Source organism: Podarcis tiliguerta (assembly GCF_965153285.1).
Source record: "Podarcis tiliguerta genome assembly, chromosome: 1".
Taxonomy (NCBI): Eukaryota; Metazoa; Chordata; class Lepidosauria; order Squamata; family Lacertidae; genus Podarcis; species Podarcis tiliguerta.
In genome coordinates this window covers 55,968,389-55,981,932 of record NC_139534.1, presented here as the reverse complement: position 1 = coordinate 55,981,932, position 13,544 = coordinate 55,968,389, and the positions used below count along the sequence as shown (strand labels likewise).

At 43.8% G+C, this 13,544-nt stretch overlaps 1 protein-coding gene across 4 annotated transcripts in view; it reads right to left on the bottom strand.

Annotated features, from left to right (window-relative positions):
- COL18A1 (collagen type XVIII alpha 1 chain) overlaps window positions 1-13,544 on the bottom strand; it is a 145,138-nt gene that overhangs the window by 70,311 nt on the left and 61,283 nt on the right. Inside the window, exon 1 of one of the 4 annotated variants that reach the window (XM_083416347.1) lies at window positions 6,482-7,712. The exons of 2 other annotated variants lie outside the window; for them this stretch is intronic. In XM_083416347.1, the coding sequence (XP_083272473.1) occupies window positions 6,482-7,112 (631 nt within the window). In that variant the 5' untranslated portion in view covers window positions 7,113-7,712. Of the gene's footprint in view, window positions 1-5,584; window positions 7,713-13,544 lie in introns of those variants that run through there. One more of the 4 variants, XM_083416346.1, reaches the window with a different exon arrangement.

The following is a 13,544-nucleotide window of genomic DNA, read 5'->3' as shown; positions in this document are numbered from 1 at the left end:
GGGTTCCTTGCACACAAGGCTATGCATGCTCTCTCGTGAAAGCCAAGAGAGGCAGCAGCAAAGGCAACTACAGTAACCCTGTGTGTGCTCCTTCCTTCAGCTAGAAAAAGCACTGCTGCAGTATCCCACCAGTTGATCCCAACTTGGAAAGTCGATGGAGAAGGAGCCTGAGGGGCAGTTAAACCAGAAAGGGAAAGTAGGAGTGGGCAGGTCTTCTAACTTAGAAGGAATTCAGTCAGGAAGAGAAGGAAGAATTCAATCCCACGGTTTAAAGCCTGAGGTCCTAAGGAGTCGGGAACCAGCCAGCCACCCCTCTAAGTTGTTCTATCAACATTTGGGACCTGTGTGTTTTCTGTGATCTTTTCGCAACCTGTACTTATGGCAGGAACCACCCATATGCACCTGCAGAATAAAGGACTGAAAATAGGGAGGCGTATTCGTGGACCCTCAAGGGAAAAGGCTCCTTGAACATAAATTTTATTGTGAAGATGTGCATTTCTCATCTAACTAACTAGATATCCTTCTATGAGATCAGAGCATCCATCAGGGTTCTAGAAAGGCCAGCAATACTAAGATAACAAAAAATAAAGGATTTTATGCATGAAGATTCCATCTTGTGATGGAAGAAAAAGAACCATCACTCTAATTGGAAACCACACTGAAGAACGCCTTCCTCCCCACATGGCAGATGCGTGGACAGCTGAATCCCTGGACAGGAACATATGCCCGAAAGTGGCACAAAGACAATAGTTGTGCTGGGTGTGTGCAGAACAATTGTCCAGAGTGCTGAAACAAAGCACATCTGAAGCACCATTGTGAATGTTATTCATACCGAGACGCTTCTGCTCTTCATGCTCTCAGTAGATAAAAGTGCCATTTTAAATATTTTAGTACAACGGTTCAATCTTAAGTTATCTTGGGCTCAACTGATGTCTAAGAAAGAGGCTCCCGCTGTAAGAAAAAACATGCTCTTTCTTGTAAGATCCTTGGCTTGTGTGAATCAATGAATCAAGGAAAGGAATTCAGTGCCAGATTTTGGTGGGCCTTGAACAAGCTGCCCTTAGGGGGCACACTTCAGTGCAGACCCACTCCCCAAGAGCTTACCACAACCTGAGCCCTCAAAGCAACAGTACTGTTGCAGCTTGAAGCCTTTTCTAGTGGTGACACTGGAAAGGGCTGGGAGTCGAGCTGCTGTTCTGTGAACAATTACACTGCTGCTGCCAGGTAAGCCCACCAGCAAGCAAGCACAGGAGACAAAGAGGTGGAGCAGCTGCCAGGCTCCTCCTCCTCCTCATGAAGCCTCAAGGGGGAGGCTGGCAGCAGCGCCATCACTAGAGGGTTCACAGAACAGCAGGGCAAGCAAGCAGGCAGTCCTAGTGGGAGCTGCATGGCCCCTTGCAATTGCCCAAGTATGCCAGGTGCTGATGCCAGATCTCAAGAAGTTCATTGAAGATGACTTGGAATAAAATGGATTTGTTTCAGAAGAGACAGTGAAGATTTCTATCCCAATGCATTCATGTGTCAATGCAGACAGCTGCCTTTATAAATCCCACCAAGAATTAAGGAATGTTACCTTATTCTGTGGATGTTTTTGTATGGAGGCTTTCCCTAAAAAGGAAGTTCAGCATCAAAATACTCAATAATGCTGTGTGGAGTTTTTTCTGGCCCTGAAATGCAAGATCTGTAAGAATTAATGATAAGGAAACTCCTGCTGCCTGTCTGAAGGAAGTAAGAGCATGACTGGGTGGAAAGCCAAGCAATCTTAACTCTTCCAGTTTACACTCAAATTAAAGAAGAAATATTACAGTAAAGAAAGTGAGCAGGTGTACATATTATTTCCAAAAAATACTCTGGAGTGTTTTCACAAGTCAAATAACTGCAGACATAATGTGAGAACTAGTAAGCAAATCCTATCTATTTTCAAAAGAAGATTTGTGAATTCTGGGAGCTATTTCAAGATTCTTGATAGGCACAGGAGATAAAGATATATAGCTACAGATATGCTCCCATATCACAACTGGCCCCAAGGCAACGTTTTATACATTCTAGACTTAGAAGTATGTGAGATCTGATTTTAAGATGAACTGTACCCATAAATGTAATTTATTTTACCCCCTAGTTTCTGTATTGTACAGCATGTCCTTATACAGATAATATTCTCTGCATTCAGTTCCCATCTGTAAAACCAACAAACGTTATGCCAAAATTAGTCCTTTAAGGGCCTTTTCTGTTGTAGCACCTATCCTATCCAAGCAAGGCCCATCAGCCCTCATCGCTATACCGTGTCAGGCAAATAGTGAAGACCTAGCTTTTAAAAATAGTGAAGATCTAGCTTGATGAACTGTAATTTTGGCTGCCTCCCTTTTGGTGTGTGTCTGGAACAACACCAAAACTGCTGGTCTAACCTTAACAAACAGTGGGCTACTTTAGATGGTAGAGAGTATCCATATCTTATTTTAGGCTCCTTGTATACATACCTATAAGAGACAGCTCTCAATCCTACAACCCTACTAAGCTCAAGTGCTTGGAAATAATTTATCCTTGTTTACATTATGGATGCCAACTCAATTCAAGTCCTTCAGTCCAACTGGGTCATGAATCTGGGTTGCTTGCATATCATCATAGCAAACCCATAAAGGGAACCAATATGTTGAAGTTAATATCAGATGAACCACAAGGCAGTCAAAAACGGAAAGGGTGGATTCACTCTCATTTGGCAGTCTTCATATCTGACCCACATAAAAGTGATTTAGCCAAAACAGAAGGAATGTATGATACAGCTAAGCTAGATGTAATGGCTACTAAATTAAATGAAAACTGGCCTGGGTGTTCTTTGCAAAAATCAAGATAACCTTTTCATCTTTAATGGTCCAAGGAACAGTGAAACATACAAGAGGATTAATTACTCCCACTATGAACACACCTATCAATGTGGTGTGAATCCTAGTCTAAACCATTTCAACAACAAAAAAGCTATGGTATGTGCTTGCAAATCCATTCTCCATTCCTCTTCCAGGCTGCCCCACATTGCTTCCCAGGGATTTAACAGCCTAGGACCATGTGGCTTGTGAATGTGCTTCTCATACACATACAGTCGTACCTTGGGTGCTAAATGCCTTCATTGTGGGTTAAAGGCTATAGGATGCAACATTTTGAATGAAGTTAAGAAAACTTGCACCTGGTCAGTGCTGGATGGGAGGCGGACTGGGAAACCTAAGTCTGATGTTGAAAAGTAAGATTAGGATATAAGCGTAATTACTACTCCAACTACTACTACTACTACTACTAATAATAATAATAATAATAAATAAACTGCTTCTTGTCAATCCTCAGAAGATACAGAAGCAAATTTGCTCAATTTATATAGGTTGGACACCCTATGTCCAGCCAGAGATTTAGGTAGTGTACACACTATACCTTTAAAGCACATTCAAAGCACATTTCTTTCTTTCAAAGAATTCTGGGCACTGTAGTTCACTGCTTACAGCGTTGCAATTCCCTACAACCCTTAACAAACTACAGTGCCCAGAATTCTTTGAAAGAAATGTGCTTCAAAGGTAAAGTGTGTGTGTGCAGCCAGAGAAGGTGCAACCCAGCTGGGACCTTTGAGCACATGGAATGGCATTTGATCCAATGGAGGCATCTGCTAATGGAGGGGGTGGTTTTTGCTTATTCCCCCCTCCCTCTGCAGCCTCCCCATGCCATCTTTCACTCTGCACTAGAGGGTCCCCTAACCCTCTGAAGCAGGAGCGCCAACTTGGCTCTGTGACTGTGGGTGCCTGGGGCAGTGGGTGCCATGCAGCTTGCATGGCTCTGACACTGAAATTTGTGGGTGCCCGGCCCTTTCATGGGGAATTTTGTGGGTGCTCAGGCACCCAGGGCCTCAGGGAGTTGTCACCTATGCTCTGAAGTTGATTTTCAAGGTGTGCTGCAGATCACTGCTGGATCAAAAACGCTTGTACCAGTTGGAACACAAGGGATTTCATTCTTCTTAACTATTGTGGCCAACAGCCATTGATAGATAGATTCATGTATGATAGACCTAATAAAAAGATATGAATCTGCTAAATAAAGAGGCATTGATGCCAACAGCTATCATAACATCCTGCTGCAATATATTCCATATCCCGGATTAATTACATGTTGCCAAAAGTATTTCTTTTTTCTGTCCTGAATCTACTGCCAAGCAATTTCACTGGATGACCCCCAAGTTCTACAATTCTGAGACTGAGTGGATAACTCTCTGCCAGCAGAAATCTGAACTATCACCGAGGCACCGAGAAATATTCATGTCTTGTAGGAACTTGCTTTCTAGAACGCTACAGTTAGGGCACACGGTAGAGAGAATGGGGAATTCCAAGATATGGGAAATGTGGAAACGCCCAGTGCCAGGTAGTTAGGCAAAGAACAAGCTTTTAAGAGATAAAGGACCTGGTAAAGGGGCATTACAGTGCATAGCTTAAAATGTAAATGTGCTGGATATGAAGATGTGGGGGTGATAACCTAAGTTGTATTTCTCTCCAAATGTCACACTAAAAATTTAGATCACTTAGGATACAATACAGGACACACACAACACTAATAATTAGGTATTTGACTCGTAAGAGTTTCCTATCATATTCCTACTCTCATGCATTTTTAAGCACCAATAGATGTTATTCATCACCACATATGTCACTGTGGGATTACATGCATTCTTAAAATATGAAGGGGCTTCACTTGAAAGATTTTTGTTAAATGAAGCAACCAAAGACATTTTTATTAATTACAGCCCACTGATTTCATTCACTTCAGATGAGTGAAAATCTCTCTCTCTCTCTCTCTCTTTTTACACACACACACACACACACACACTATTAAGGTGACAATTATATGCATGCCCTCAATCAACTTATCTCTCACCCAGTTCCCATTAATTTCTCACTGTAGTGTTCAAGTTTCCCAAATGTTAAAAGGATTAGAATCTTAAGCAGCCATCCCCAACCTGGTCCTTTCCAGTTGTTTTAGTCTACAACTGGTGTCATCCCTGATCATTGGGCATACTGGCTGGGGCTGTCCAAAACATCTGGAGGACACCAGGGTGAGAAAGGCTGATCGAAAGCAATGGTGGCCAATAATCTGGACAAGTTAGTCACAAGTCAAGCCCACCGTATACATATCTCTACTGTACATTCAGTACATATGTAGCCTCTGGTGTGTTGGTGGTGGCTTTCCCTGTAGTCTACAATGTAAATACATGGGCTACAGCCAAGTCCATGGGCTCCCCTGCTCTTTCAGAGAGTTCCACAATACTTTCCCTTTGCCACTAGTGGTATCCATTCCACAGATTGGCAGCTAATGCTATAATGTATGGCTCAGGACAATGCTCAGCACCAGGACGGTCATCCTTCTTGTCAGTGAAAGAGAAATAGACACCTCCTTCATGCCCTTTCCTGAAAGATGGAGAAGCGTGATTTGTGTTATAAAGTTGCAAAGTGGCTGTTTTTAATACCAGAATCCATCACAGAATTAGCTTACCTGGTTGTAGAGAGAGAGAGGGAGAAAGAGTTGGTAAGAGATATTATTGCCCCTGCCACCACATTACCTGCTGAAACATTAACAAACACACATGAATATACACCATCCTCCGCTGGGAGAGAGTCGCATGATATCGGAAGATGCCCCTCTTTCAAATGAATCCAACACAGATCTTTCAGGGCCTCACAAAATCCCCGGCATGGTGGAGGTGTTATTGGAAGAGAAGCACTACACCCAGGTACCAGCAGCAAGCAGAGAAACCACTCCAAGTAGCGGTGACACCGAGTTTTAAGAAGCCCCTCCCACTCATGCAAAGCAGCCCGAATTTCCTCCTCACTGCCATGATGCAAATAATTCGGCACTCGGAAACGCTTCATGCCCAGGTTGTTGCAATATGACAGATTGGTCGGTAAGGGCAAGCAGCGGCCAGCTGTTGGAGTCAATCCAGGAAAGAAGGAAGGAAGCCCTGAGCTACTATTGCTAAAATGTTGCATAGTGTAGGTTAGTAGAAACTCAGGAGAGTCAGAGTTATTGGCAGGGGGGAAATCCATAACATTAATTGCATTCGAATTAGAAACAGAATCACTAGAGTGGTTCTTATGTGCATCAGCTACGGCTATCCCAGAATGCTTAAGGAAGGGGTGGCTTTTAAGGCTGAGATGGGTTCTATTGCCATTAGAGACTGATTTGTCTGGATCTGCAACATAATTGAATAGCCGGTTGTCTAAAGCACCCACCACCTTGGATGGAATTCCAGCATGCATGCGGCTGCTATTAGCTTGAAGCTCCTGCAATCCCAAAGCATTTGCACTGGACAAAATTCCTTGTTTTTCTGCGAAAGCTCCCCAGGGTGCCCTTGTTCCTGGGGTGGTGGCACTTCCTTGCCCCGCATCTGTGGATTCTTGAAAAGCCAACCTGCTGCCACCAGCATGATCATCTGGTGAAAATGAGAAAGAAGCACTACCTGGGGGTGGAATCTCAGGCTTCTTTAAGAGGACTTTAGTCTTGTTCCAGAGAACAGCAGGCTTTGTAGTCACTGAGAGAACCAGCTCTGGCTGCCCAGCTTCCAGGGAGGTCTGCACATTGCCGGTAGAGTTGGCAGTAGCATTCTGGATGCTCACTGCCTCCGTCACAGGGGTGGGAGCTGCTGTCAGAAGATCAGCTGTTGCAGGTGCCTCGGTCCTCTCCGTCCCTGGAGTTGTCTTCTCATCCCAGAGCTGAACCAAATTTCTGATTCCCTCAGCGACGTTTAATATTTCAGCCCCTACCCCTGCAATATTTCCTTCTCTGCTTTCCAGCTCAGATGATGTAGCTGTAGGGATCGTTGTGGTTGCAGTCAAGTCCGGCCTCTTGAGGGTGAATATAGTCCACACTTTTCCCTTCTGCTGGGTAGTGCTTTCAAGGGGGGTGTTCAGGGTGGCAGCCTCAGGCGTGGCAAGTTGCTGTGCCGTCTGCTCCTCAGTAGTACCAGCAGCTTCTGTGGGTGGGAGGGTTTCTTCCTTCGAACCCCCCCACAGCCAACTCCAGCCCTGTGCATTGGATAAGCAACAGGTCAGCAACAGCAGGAGCCCAATGCTGAGCTCAGCTCGAGCCATTAAAATGTTGCTTGGAGGGGGAGATGTGCTGCGCTGCAGTGAGTGGTGAATGGAAGAATTCACATTGATCTGTGTCCTCTGGAGCTCCGGGGTGAGGAAGCATGCCGCTCTCTTCCAAGTAGATATAAAACTAGCGGAGGCGTGGTTAACAGAGCCCTCCCCTCCAGCAGCCTGCTTCCCATTAAATCAAAAACTAACTACAGCACAGCCGGCAAGGCTCTCAAAGGCAAGAGTGGTTCGAGCCACAAGCGTACTTGAAGATGCATTTGTTTCTATCCAATGCACAAGTACACACAAAAAGGCATACCTGGAAGCCAGCAATTCTGCTCGATTGCTTCACCATGTAAGCATTTTTCCTGTTTTCCCCCTGAAGCTTACAAAAGTATTTGGGCACGTTAAACTCCTCCCTGCCCCGAACTGATACTAAAAGGAGGCAGCGATGTTTCCCCTTCCTGGCTGATTACAGTTAATTTCCTTGACTTGAAATAATTAACATCAGCACTGAGAGAGCAGTCATATCTCTTCTTTAGAGATATCATTTCTAAAGGAGGAGGAACACAGCAGGAAACTTGCAGGGGAGTAGATATGCTCCAGTCACACAAGGGGAAGGATTCCTGTCTAGTTAAACTGTTAAGTTAAGCAGTTTTGAACCCAATTCATTTAACAGGAGAGTTAAATACTTGCTTATAACTCTGCCATTCAAATGAGCATGACTAAAAAGGTGTTTGTATTTGGCTTAATCATATCCATAGTTACTGTGACTCGGGGGGGGGGGGAGGAAATGGGCTATCTGCAAATCAGGACTTCCCTCCCCATACACATCATCACTGGCAACAGCATATGTATTAGGTATTCACACACACACACACACACAAAATTAGGGTGTGAGTTAAGCCTTCCATATGCTCTCTTGAAGCCTGTCCATTGCATCTTTTAAGATCTCACAGCTGGATCCAGTTAATGCCTCACTTATGGAAAGGGTGATGCCCACCACGCTGAACAAAAAAAGGCTGTGCATCCACTCCGAAGAGGACCGCCCTGCACCCTGAGGTCTCAGATACCTACTGCCCAGTCACAAATATTCCTTTCTTGGGCAAGGTGACAGAAAGTGTGGTGGCTAGCCAACTACAGGCATGTCTAGATGAAGCAGGTTATCTAGACCCATTTCAATCTCTGTTGCAAACAGCTCTGAAACAGCCCCCGTGAGCCTTACAATATGACCTTTATTTGGAGAGCGTAGGGGGTGCTACCTGTTGATTCTGCTTGACTTCTTAGTAGTGTTTGATATCACTGACCATGGTATCCTGGAGCAGCTCTGTGAGGTGGGGAATGGAAGGCCTGTGTTACTGTAGCAGCACTTCTGCTTAGGGGACAACAACTAGAGAGAAGCATTGGAAGACTTCTGAATCATTGGGTTCATGCCTTTGGGTCAACGTATCTATATGAAACTGGTAGGAGGTGCCATCTGGGGCCTTGAATGCAGTGTCGTCAGTTTACAGATGACACACAACTCTATCTCTCAATCCCAACTGAATAAGGAGGAGCTGTGCAAGTCTTGGGCCAGTATCTGGGCACATCCTGCCCATGAACCTTTGGATAAGCAAGCAGCTGGTGCTGACATCTATAGAGTCAACAGCAACAAAAAGGTCTCACATCTTGCCTTTTCATCACAACTGGCAACACTGGGTGCCTAGCAGCAAGTTATGGTGATGGAGGTGGGACCTCATTTTATTTCATTTAACCTTTCCAACGCAATCAAATTCAAAGTCTCCAAGTAGAAAATAAGTGGAAAAGCCTATGGCATTTTTTTTAACAAGCAAAGCTGGGATTGTGAGCAACATGTCTAAGCATAACATGCCCTGCCCAATCCAGTCCCTGGCAGATGTAGCGTGGGGTTCTTCTAAATTCACCCAAAGCACAGATTTGCACTAGTTCACTCCAGCTCAGCGTCATAATCTGTATGTGTCCCCACAAGTTATTACCCTCGGGTTGAAAAGATGGGAAGTGAAATCTTCCTGCAGAATAGAATAACCAATGCTACCAGATACATTCCATTGGGAGCCTCCCCTGAACAAAATAGCTGATATTAACATCAGATTAACATAGCTTGATCATCAGAAATAGACTATTTTCCCCCCTGCAGTACTACTGCATGTTTTGCTACATGCTCCTGGTTCAGTCCACAATAGTCCTCAACCTTTTCAGACCAGAGACCTATTTTTAGCCGAAAAATACATTTGGGCACCCACTTTTTATTTATCATTTATTTATTGCATAAAATTTATATACCGCTTGATTGTACAGAAAAAACCTCAAAGCAGTTTACAAAAACATGAAGCAATAGCATTATTTCTGAAGCTTGGAGTTTTATTAGAATAGGGAATATTCCAGATAATCACATTTAATGAAAGAGCATATTCAAAAGTCAGGTGATTAACCAGTTTTTTTATTACATTTGTAGTCATTTCATGACTTTGATGGACACTTGGCATACGTGATTTATTCCTGTCACATTCAAGTGTAGATTTCCATGCATGAGTCTGAATACAATAACTGACCATAACTCTCTCACACACCATCTACTAAATGGGCAGTAATGCTGTACATTTTCCTGTGAAATTAGAAGAAAATGTGAATGTTAACACAATGCAGGGCACAAAGCGTTAGTAGCTCTACAAGCAAATTTTAACTATGTGCAACCTTCTTTCAGCTATTGAGGGGATGACTGGTAAACAACTCATGCCAGGCACACCAGGCAGCTAAGTGAGTCACTTGCCCCTAAATCCAGTCCTGACTCTATCACTCCCATTCTTCCTCATCTGTATAGGCTTCCCATTGTTCTCCAGAACTAAATCTATGTACTGATTTACATCCCCAAAGGTCTGCGCCCTGTGCATTTTTACGAGTGCTATCTCACATATGCTCCTTCCTATCCCTTAAGATCTATCTTTGGTAAGCAGTCCCTTGTTTACTGAAGTACCTACTGAGGAGTGGAACGAGGCCTTTTACATGGTGGCACCTGTATTTTTGGAACCTGCATCTCAAGGACCCCAGTCTCTGGGGTCTTTCTGCTGGCAGGCACATATTTATGTTTGGAAAGAACAATGGAACATGATCTGGATGGGTCTTAATTTCTACACTCCGCTATTTGTATTTAGATTGAATCTCTGTTTCTATGTAAGTTTTCAATTTTGGTTTTGATACTATTTTTACTCTTGCAGTCACGCTATGTTTTCCCCCCTTTTTTTGTAGAAATGAATTTTCAATTGGTTGCAGACCTATGAAAAGTTTATTTAATTGTGCTTCTATTTAGAGCGCATATATTTTACAATACAATTAGCTAATACAATTTAAAGAATAATCCTAACTCTCAGATCCATCTGCTGGAGGGGATTACGGTGCGTAGAGGTGTCTTTCTGCCAATGAAGAGCAGCTCACCTGTTTTTTTGGAGGGTGGAGGGAATATGCACTGCTGAGGCCTCTGGTATGGTCACTGAAAGCTCCATGGACATAGCCAGGATTTGGCCCTGAAGCAGGGCAGGGACAGAGGCAGCACTGGATATGCTGGATCCAAAGCACTATCTTCTCTCAAGAGACTCTGGGATAGAACCCATAAATTTTTACAGCCCATAACTGGTATGGATAACACACACACACACACACACACACACACATTTCAAGGTGGGTAGAAATTTTTAATGCCAGAGCAAAAAGAAAGAACCATGGTGCCCACAACTTGTAGGACTTTGGAAGTGGAAAACTATTCCCCCCTTTGCACCATCTCACTTAGGATTGCTATGTCCAGCTGTAGTCCTATGCAGGCTTACTTGGGAGTAAGTCTTGATGAACTCATTGGGACATACTTCTGAGTAAACATACACAGGATTGTGCTGCTAGGCAGATGTGATCTCTGATGTGCTTGCTCCTGAATTATCATCTTCCTGCTGTCAGAATGATCCAATGTAAGTCAGCATTCCATTGTTCATCCAACGGTTTGATAGCTCAGGCTCAAAATCTTGGCAGAAGCAGAATAGCCTAAAGTTCCTTTTGCACTGAAGCAACTCAAAAGTCACCAACAGACGGCATGCACTCAAACAGGCACACAAATTATCACTTTTGTTCCTTCATTCCTTATACCTCCACCAAGGATTTCTTCAAATTTGGCAGCCCAAATATATTAAGCAAATATAGTTTACATGATTTATGCTAGATGCAGATCTTGTTTTTTCCTTCCTTCAATCATTTGTGGAACTCCATCATGAACTTCCAGCTCTGCTGCAGGCACTAACTCATGCTGTTCTTCTACATGATACATTTTCAAGGAATAAAATAAATTTAAAAAGAAAAGTCAAAGCTTCACCTTTCAATGAACTTTTGGGGTGTAGCTCAGAATTAAATCTCACACTCATTACCTCAGCTTTCCACTGCTTTCTAAGTGCAGGGTCAGAAGGCACTTCTGCAATCTCCTGTACCTCACAGAACAACATAATAGCATCCCACCTATGTCTGGGTATTTGAGGGAGAGCCTGCCAAAACCCTAAACACTCTGGATTTCCAATTTATTCGTGTCAAGATCCTCCCAAGATAAAACAAAACAAATGTTTACATACCCCTAGGAACAACTGTTCTCTACCCCAGTCATATTTCCTTTAATCTGTTATTGACCCCATAATTGAATAAACCTATTATCTGTAAATCTCATTAAAGGATTATGACAACTGGGCTGTCCATATTCAAAAGGCATGTTCCTTGGCAAAAAGAAAGAACCTATTTTTTAAAAATGCTAACGCTGGAGACAGATAAAAGAGCGTTTGGGTCCCCCCCCCCCACCCAACATTGTTGAAGAAAGTCTGAAAGAGGGATAGGTTCTTACGGAATGTCTATTGCGGGTGGTCATGTATACTACTTTACAGAGGCCAGGGCTCTGTTTGAGAGCTATCATATGACATGACTCTATTTGAAAAGGCTGCCTGGTCCAGGACAAGTTTAAAAGAATTCTATGCAGGGACAGCTAGCAGGGGCCTTGGAGTGGTCAATCAACAGTTAACACTTCAGAAAGTAGATGGAGCAAACACACAGGTTAAGGTTAAGGTAAATCGGCCCCTGACCATTAGGTCCAGTTGTGACCGACTCTGGGGTTGTGGCACTCATCTTGCTTTATTGGCCGAGGGAGCTGGCGTACAGCTTCCAGGTCATGTGGCCAGCATGACTAAGCCACTTCTGGTGAACCAGAGCAGAGCACGGAAACACCGTTTACCTTCCCGCCGGAGTGGTACCTATTTATCTACTTGCATTTTGACATGCTTTCGAACTGCTAGGTTGGCAGGAGCAGGGACCGAGCAATGGGAGCTCACCCCGTCGCGGGGATTCAAACCGCCGACCTTCTGATCGGCAAATCCTAGGCTCTGCGGTTTAACCCACAGCGCCACCCGCATCCCTAACACACAGGTTACCTGGGCACAATCTTCCCTACTAGGGTGAGATGGGAAACCTGTAGACTGCCAGGTACTGTTGAGCTTGTTTGCTTGTTTGTTTGTATGCCACCCTTCATCTGAAGGTGACGGGGCAGTTCACAACATAAAAACTACACCTCCCATCACGCCTGGTCATTGGTCATACAGCTTGGGCTGATGGGAGCCGGAGTTCAACAACATCTGGAGGGCCCCTGGTTCCCCACCTCTCATTTAAATTACTGTAAGTATTTCCAAATTTGCATCTTATGTATATAACTTAGCAAATCTGTGTCCTCTTTTGCCCTCTTAGCCGCCACCGTATGTACACCTGAATATGGCCCTACAGCACTAACTCCAAGTTGGAGTTAGATTATATGCAAGAAAATAACTTGGAGAGACTTGTCCTTTGGCTTGCAACAAAATAATCTAATTTTACGGCACTTTGGCAAACTCTTCCCCTTATTCTAGTTTTGCCTTCGCTCCGACACTGAACACCTCATCACCTATCTTGCAACCAGCAGAATACAGCAATTTCATGTCTACATCTACACACGGAACTTAGCATTTCAGATTTCAACAGTATGTTGGAACAAAGTGGCTTCTGTTTTTCATGTGTATAACATGCCCATTATATAGGGGGATGCCCCTGCCATGAGTCAGCTAATTCTAACTCCTCTCCACAATCATGAATAGCTTTGGAAGACTGGGGAGTGGGGGAATGGGCTGGGGGAATGTTAACAGAGAATCGTTAACATCAAGTTTCCTTTTCTCCCTGAGCGTTTTGCCTAATGTATTTTAAAATCTGGTTCCACCTCTCATTGCATGTTTTCAGGATATTGTGAGTCTGCAGAGCTGACCCTTTTTCTAGCCCAGATTTTCTCTTTTCAACCACCTCTATGAAAATGAAAAAAATCATTTTGTTATTTTACACAGAGTTCTACTGTTTAGAAGACCAACCAATGGTCACCTTTTCTTGACG